An 8,331-nucleotide genomic window follows, 5' to 3' on the forward strand; every position below is an offset into this window, starting at 1 on the left:
TTCCCATCCCTTCTCTGCTCTGCACCATCCCTGCCCTGCCCTGCTCTGCACCATCCCTTTGTCCTGGCACTGCCTGGGCAGCTCTGTCCTGCTCTGCTCATCCCTGTCCTGTCCTGCTCTGTCCTGCCCTGCTGTGCCCATCCCTGCCCTGCCCTTCTCTGTCCTGTTCTGCTCTGTCCATCCCATCCCTGCCCATCCCTGCCCTGCTCTGCTCTGTCCATCCCTGCCCTGCCCATCCCTGCCCTGCCCTTCTCTGTCCTGCTCTGTCCTGCTCTGCTCTTCCCATCCCTTCTCTGCTCTGCCCATCCCTGCTCTGTCCTGCTCTGCTGTGCCCATCCCTGCCCTGCCCATCCCTGCCCTGCCCTTCTCTGTCCTGCTCTGCTCTGTCCATCCCTGCCCTGCCCATCCCTGCTCTGCCCATCCCTGCCCATCCCTGCCCTGCTCTGCTCTGGCAGATACAAGAGGAAAAAACATGCAAAGCTGCCCCTGCTCCCAGCTGTCAGGATTGCAAAATAAATCAGAGATTTGAATAAGTTTGCTTAATTTTTATCTGGATTAAGGGAATCATTTATAGAAAAGAATCATTTGTAGTAGATAATAGAATACATTTTCCTCTATTTTCCTCCTTCAGAAAAATCTATTAAAACTGTATAATTAAAACTCCTGAACATAGTTCAGCTAAATGTTTTTAATTGAAAAATGGTCTATTTTTAATTTTTTTATTATTTTTTAAAATATAAACACTGTCTACCCTCGTGAGAAATGTCACTGAAAATTATTAGCTGACATTCTTCATCAAAACTACCAATAAAGCTGTTCTTCACTCACTCACTCACTCACTCACCTACTCAAAGCCATAAAATTTCAATTTGAAAATCTTGGCCAAATAAAAAAAAAAAATTCCTTTCTGTAATTCCTGTTCCTGACAGTAATACAGAGCCACCAGGAAGACACAAAGCACGCTGTGTGACACACAAAGCTGTCCCTTCACTCAGGACCCCACTCTGATCCCTGCTGCGTGGGGTTTTTATATTTCACACTTCAGGACAGTCAAAGGCAGCAGGGTTTGACTGCACACATCCCTGTGCACTCCTGATGGAGAAGATTAATAAACCAGAGCCACACCATCCACGCTGACTCTGCTGCCAAAGCTCACACTTCCAGGTTATCAGCAGATCCCTTGCAACAGTAAGTTATTCATTTCACACAGTTCCACTGAGAACAGAATGAAAAATGTTTACTTACTGATGTATACAGGTATCCTTCACTGTTCATTGCCAGGTACAATTTGGTTTGAACCCCCTGAATCGCCACCACTCGTAAACCCACAGGTATGAGGTTAAACAAAGCTAGGAGAGAAGGAGAGCAAAATGAAACCTTTAGTGTGTGCAGATTGGATAGAAAATGAATCCAGAACTGCCAGAACCAAATAAAAAACGTCTCTTCATGCAGATATCAATTTCTGTGGGTGCTACAGAGCAATAGTTCCCCCACCATGTCCTTGTGCCATCCCCAGGAGCTCAGGAATGATCTGGGGGTGTCAGGGCATCCCTGGCTCTGCACTGGGGAGCTGCTGCCAGCCACAACTCACCTGCCTCGGGAGCACGAGCCAGGCTGCCCACAACAATTCCACACAATCTGGGCTTTCTTAGCCTGCTTTGCTTTGCTTTTGCCATTTAGTGCAAAAAGGAATCCAGAAGCAAGCAAACAAAAGAATTTTCAAGACAATCAAAACGTTTTTTCGAAGTCAGTATAAACATTTTGACCAAGGGGAAGGAAGAAGATGGAATTCAGAAAAGTTGAAAACCATCATTAGCATCTCAAAATGTTTCCACTTATAACTCATTGGGGTCTAATTCTTCCTCTTTTATAGAGGAGAATGGGTTTGAAAAAACAGAGTTAAATAACTTCAAAATGAAATGAAATGGCAGCATATTCTTTAGATCAACTCCTGAATCTGTGCTTTCAAAACTGAGCTGCTCTGAATGTTGTGCTTGCATTTCTGCTTGTACACATGCTAATAGTGGCAGTATTTATAAGCACAGAAACAACTCTTCAAAAAATGAAGATTCCGGTTTGCAAAGTGGCAAATTAAAAAAAAAAAAAGCAAAAAAAGCTTGGATTCATGGATAAGATTGAACACAAGAAATAATGAGCTGAATACATGTGTTCAATATGTAGGATTAAAAATAAAGGGGAGTTAAGAAAATTATCATAACCCAAAGCATCTCTTTCCACTCTGTAGTAGAAATTCAGAGATGGAATAAAGTGATGCCAAACTACTTCTCATTTCCAGTGATTTATTACTTGGCTGAAAAACTCGTCTGCTCCAGGCTGAACTTTGATATTTATGGTCACTGTCTAAAGCCAATTTAAAACCAAATTATGAATATGAAATATTTTTATTATTTTCAAAATTATGGCTAAGAATGATGACTTTTTATAAATTCCTTTTTCAGCCTGAAAACCCCCAAATGGTCATACTTTAATAAAATAACATTACAGCTGGCCAGCATTTAACACAGATCCCAAATTCTGCATTTGGGGCTGTCAGGAGCACATCGAGTGCCCTGAGGTTGGGGCACCTTTGAGCACCTCCTGCAATGGTCCAGCACAGCAGAGAAGGTGGAAATACCCAGAACTAACAAATAAATTCAGGGCATCATCAAACCTGTTTTTCTTTCCCTCCCAGAGCCACGAGAGCACATGCAGACACAAACACACAGTGCAGACCCTCCTGGTGCTCAGAACCAACACCCTTTGCTCTCCCTTCACTCTCAGCTCTCCAGCTCTGCGCAGCTTTTACCAAAGGAAACCGAGATTTTCTCTCAGGGAAACGGATTCTCCAATCATTCTATCAAATGTTTATTTGGGGGAGAAAATACTCCCTTGGACAGGGGTCCCTTGCAGTTCAGCCCCAGAAAGCAGCAGCAGCTGATCTCTGATTTAAAGCTCAGCACCCAGGCACAGCCTGCAGGTCTCCCTGGAGGGTGATTTCTCCAAGGAACATCTACAAGGAGGGCAGGGCTGGGGTATTTTCAGCACCAGGGGCTGAGAATGGGCTCAGCAAACAGTGCTGCAGCTGAGGAGAGGACACAGGGGGACTGCAGGGACACAGGGACAGTGGGGGGACAGCAGGGACAGAGGGGACAGTGGGATGGGACAGCAGGGACACAGGGACAGTGGGATGGGACAGAGGGGACACAGGGACAGTGGGGGGACAGCAGGGACAGAGGGGACAGTGGGGGGACTGCAGGGACAGAGGGGACAGTGGGATGGGCTGCAGTGAGGAGCTCCTGGCTGTGCTTTGCTGGCAGTGGCAGAGCCAAGGCTGAGCTCTCCTGCCCAAGATGGCCCTGCCCTGAGCCATGGGTGCCCTGAGCCATGGGTGAGCTCTGCTCTGAGTGATGGGTGAGCTCTGCTCTGAGCCATGGGTGCTCTGAGCCATGGGTGCCCTGAGCCATGGGTGTGCCCTGAGCCATGGGTGCCCTGAGCCATGGGTGCCCTGAGCCATGGGTGAGCTCTGCCCTGAGCCATGGGTGCCCTGAGCCATGGGTGCTCTGTACTGAGCCATGGGTGCCCTGAGCCACGGGTGCTGGGCTGCTGGCCTCAGCTCTGGGACACATTCCCTGCAGCCACTGCAGGCTGTGTTCTGAGGCCACACGGCAGTGGGACGAGCGGTGGCTGTGGCTCAGCCTGCTGGAATTGGGGAAGGGGCTGTGGGGAAGGCGCTGCCGGAGCTGTGCCAGCACAGCCACAATCCTGCCCCAGCTCTAAGGACAGGGACAGTGGCACTGCACCAAGAACAGGACAGATCCTCTCAGCAGCAGCTGCTCCTGCCCAGTGTGGCTGCAGGAACAGAGAGCTCACAGCACCCACAGGCACAGAGAGCCCCCAGAGGGGACAGCAGCACCGAGGGGACACCTCAACACCTCATCTCCTCATCTCCTCATCTTCTCATCTCCTCATCTCCTCATCTCCTCATTTCTTCACCTCCTCATTTCTTCATCTCCTCATCTCCTCATCTCCTCATCTCCTCATTTCTTCACCTCCTCATTTCTTCATCTCCTCATCTCCTCGTCTCCTCATCTCCTCATTTCTGGGGGCTGACCCTCATGTGCACAGATATGGGGTGGCACAGAAGCTAAATGAATTGCTTGCTACTGTGATCAGCTGGTGTCAGCACAAAATAATCCAAAGCCTTCTGCATCCTCCTCTTTCCCCACTGCACCTGCATTGTTTCAAACAGGAGCATAAGGATATCCATCCTAATGAAGAGCTGAGCAATGCCTAAGGGAGAGATGATCTTGATGCTCCTTGTGCAGGATGAGCTGACAGAGAAATACAGCTGCACAGGAGAGGAGCAGCCCACAGCTGGATTTATGAACATTTCTCTGAGGTCTGCCAGTCTTGGCTTGGCCACCTGGACCTTTCTATACCTTCTGCAGGGCATTGTTCCCTACACTGCCTTATTTCACCAGTCTTGAAATCTTTTTGTCCTGCCATGTGAGACCCTTAAGGATTTTTCACACACCAAATCAATGCTCTAGTCATTTTTTCCCGTTTTCTATTAATCCTAAAGTTGTAAAAAAATCCAACCAAAAACAACAAGTAGAAATGCCCAGAGCTTTTCACAGAAAACCTGAGGGAAAGCTGCTTGGAAGTTGTTGGTGCAATTTAGAAGACGTAACAAATAATAACAACAGGGAAATGTTTAGTTTCAAATGCTGCTGAAGTCCCAGTTTGTGAAATACCACAGCACTGTTTGAATGAGCCCCTGTGTGAGAGTGGAGATAGAATTATTCTATTTCAGGCTCTGAGTAGGCGAGCAAATTTTCCCTGCCGAAAAAAAATCTAATAAAATCCGAAGGACAGCAGTGAACTTCTCTGGATTACCATGGAGATAACATTTGCTTTGTTTGCCACATGTGTCATCATTACCTCCTCTAGTTGATTATCTCTGTAAGTGATTTTTATCAGTATTTCTGCCAGACCCAGCAGGGCTGAAGGGTGTCAGAGCTGCTGCTTGCCCAGGACAGCACTTCAGGGGGGCCTGCACGGAGGGAACACACCCCAAGCCACAAACACATCATTCATTCTCTGTCACTTACTGTAACTGCTGTCCTCCTCTTTTGTTCCATCAATTGTTCCATCTGCTTGCAACTGCAAGTGGTATCCTTGCCTGCTGTAGAGCTTTGTTACTATACCTTTAAGCTGAGGCTCTGCAAAGAAACAACAGTGAGATTAATGTGGGAAATCCTGATGTGCCGTTCCAAGCCAGCAGGAACTGAAAAACAAATCTGCAGCTTTCTTCTCGAGGCTGAGGGAAGGAAAAGACCCAAAACAAAAGCAGGGCTACCAGCTTTGCAACACTTCCATTTATGCTGAGATCAAATTTATGTCTATGAAATCAATTGCCAAAATGATTAAATGCCACTTTGGATTACAAGGTGAGTAGCACAGTAAAATCTGCTTCCAGTGAATACAGATTCCAGCAGCGCTGCTTGGCCTCAGGAGCCCAGCCCTATCTCATTTAAGATTAAAAATGAGCTGGCAAAGAGTACATTCTGTCTTTTAAAAAGGTGTGAGTTCTTAGATGAAGAGGAAAAAGAAGACTATTACAATAGCATTAGTAAGAGCCACAGTGACAGCCGAGAGCCTAAATATATAGCAGCAAACGTTTAGCACAGGAACTGCTGCAGCCCTAATAAACAAACCCCCATTCCTCGCTTCTCCAAAGAGTACAGAGCATCCAAAGAGATAAACTACTCAGTGAACATATGGAAAATGGAGAGGGAAACCCTGAAATCCAGCAATGTGTGGAACTGCAAAATAAATATTACCAGAAGGGCTGAGGTAATTACCTCATCATCTAGAAGAAGAAAGATCAAAACAACGCATAGTTTGGATAGATTTCTTTTTTCCATGACCACCCTCAGATTCACAGCTAGAAAGCAAGGTATCTCACATGGTTTTGTAGCATTCTAGACCAAAAAGTATACAAGAGCATAGCTGTCAAGTGTGCCATTTAAGATATCAGGAAGCATCAGGAGTAATTGCAAGAAAGGTCTACGTCCACTGAATCCCAATGACATCTGCATTGTAGTGATGCAGCCACGGAGTGCTGGAAATGACACACCACATCCTCACAGTGTGCTTGTCTCTGAAGAAAGTGAGATGTTGTGGAGGGAGCTGCAGGGATTCATGAGCTCCTGACAAATGTAACTGTGTGAAATAAGACTCCTCGTGCTTGTAACCAAAGGCATTGGGGAGCTCTGCTGCTGCACTTGGCTTGAGCAGGGGCCCAAGGCAAAAGCTTACAACAGTTTGTGGAAGTGAATTAGATCTCATTTGTAACTTGGTGAGAGTCACAGTGGAAACACAACTCGGAGCTACCAACTTTCCTGGCCAGAAATGGTTTCAACCCTGACTTTGGCTCTTTAGAATAATCCATCCCAAAGCTGGGGGCAAACTGCGAGCGAGGCAAACAGGTGGAGCAGCAAAAGCACCAAGCTCCAGCACAGCAGAGCCACGGCAGCACTGCCAGGGCTCCTCCCACACAGAAAACAATCCACTCACATCGGGGACACCGTGTTGGTGCCTCATCCTCTGCACCCGTGACCCCGAGAGCCCCGTGCCCGCAGGGCAGCTGCAGCTGGGGCATTCCTAGAAAGGCACGGGGAGCTGAAGCAAAACTCTGGAAGGTGCCAGCAAAAGCACAAAGCCTCGTCTGCAGTCAGCAGATAAAGCATGGCACGGGCATTCTGTGGAGCAGGACACCAAACCAGATCTCCAGAGCATGGAGTTATTGGATATACAGCTGAGAGAGGTGGGGTGTGGGAAGTGCCCCCAGCATCTCCCCGCAGACACAGCCCTGTGCTGGCATGTGTGCAGCAGAGGGACTGAGCGGCCTGCCTGCCACAGGTGAGGCACTGCCCGCTGCCCAAACAAACCCGAGGAACAGGGGAAGGACAGCCGGGGGTACCCAGCTCAGTCAGGCCATACAAACCAGAACTGGCACCACCCGAGGCACCGCTCCCCCTTTCCCCACACCTGCCACACATCCCGGCTTCCACTGCATCGAACCAACCAGCCCCCCAAACACGGAACCCTTGCCAACCTGGTCGCCTTCTTCGCCTTTTCTTGGAGCCAAAGATTTTGACCCTGGAAAACACATTCAACTTGTTCTTGTCGCAGCTTCCCTTGCTCTTGCTGGGGCTGTTGACACACTTACAGGCATTGGACTTCTCCCGCTCCCTGGCTTGTCTCTTCTGGCGGATCAGGGAGCTGGCGATGGCCGCGGCCATGGCCGCCACCGCCCCGGCCGCAGGGGCTCAGGCACTCGGGGGTCTCCGGCCGGCCGTGGCCAGCATCCTGCTCGGCCGGTCCCCAAGGCTGGGGCCGCTGCCGGGCAGCCTGGCCAGCGCCAGCAGCGCCGCTCGGCACGGCAGCCCGGGCACACCGGGACCCGGCTCCACACGCAACAGTTTCGCTCAAGCGATTTTGTCCTCTGGGATCTTCCTCTCTTGACTTTCTGGTGCTTTTTTATTCCTCTCAACTTCTAGCAGGGGAAAGTTTGCAGGCAGAGCCGAGCGTTTCTACGGAGATCACGCAGATCGCTTGCAAGACATCCCTCCGAGCTTCTCCAGACGCGCTATTTGCGGGCAGCCATGGCACATCCACTCGGTGCAAGATCATCGCATCTCTCCTCGCCCCGATCTCTGCAGTTAACTTTTCTCCCCACCCGTCCCCTCCCCATTCAAATCCCAGCAAACACCTGTTAGACTCCAGCAGGGGCTGTCCGCTTGCAGGGGTTTTGTGGATCCCTTTTCCTCTTCTGGCCCGAGCGCAGACCCGAAGCGCTGGGGGTCCGGGCCGGGGTGCGGATGCCCCGGGAACGCCTCGGGCACCTCGTTCCCCTGCGCTCCTGACAGGTGAGCGCAGCCTCCCCCGCCCGGCACGCTCGGCCCTCGCAGCGCAGCACTTCCAGCGGTAAACAAGAGCTCCCGAGCCGGGACTGCAGCGGCAGGAGGGGCAGGAGGAGCAGCAGGAGCAGCAGGAGGAGCAGCAGCAGCAGCAGCAGCAGCAGAGGCAGGATCCCTCCGGCAGCGATGCAGGCACCGCGCACTCCCCACGAGCCGTGCGCTGGGTACAGAATTGAGGCGACGCAGAAACCCCTTATCACCACCCCCTCCTCCTCCTCCCGTGCCTCCTCCTCCTCCTCCTCCTCCTCCCGCTCCTCTCCCGGCGCGGCGGCGAGCGGAGAGCCCTGCCCGGCGCTGCGGGGCTGCGGGAGGGGGCTCGGGGCGGGCAGGGCCGGGGGTACCGGGG

The 8,331-nt window shown here is 50.6% G+C and overlaps 1 protein-coding gene across 8 annotated transcripts in view; it reads right to left on the minus strand.

Moving 5' to 3' along the window:
- The window catches only part of FGF13 (fibroblast growth factor 13), a 196,837-nt gene that overhangs the window by 41,999 nt on the left and 146,507 nt on the right, over window positions 1-8,331 (minus strand). For 7 of the 8 annotated variants that reach the window (XM_015626546.3, XM_015626547.3, XM_019006549.2 and 4 more), the window contains 2 exons: window positions 5,112-5,222; window positions 1,246-1,349 (listed from right to left, as the gene is read on the minus strand). In XM_015626546.3, the coding sequence (XP_015482032.1) occupies window positions 1,246-1,349; window positions 5,112-5,222 (215 nt within the window). Of the gene's footprint in view, window positions 1-1,245; window positions 1,350-5,111; window positions 5,223-7,120; window positions 7,749-8,331 lie in introns of those variants that run through there. The other variant, XM_015626543.3, reaches the window with a different exon arrangement.

Source organism: Parus major, chromosome 4A (assembly GCF_001522545.3).
Source record: "Parus major isolate Abel chromosome 4A, Parus_major1.1, whole genome shotgun sequence".
NCBI classification, from domain to species: domain Eukaryota; kingdom Metazoa; phylum Chordata; class Aves; order Passeriformes; family Paridae; genus Parus; species Parus major.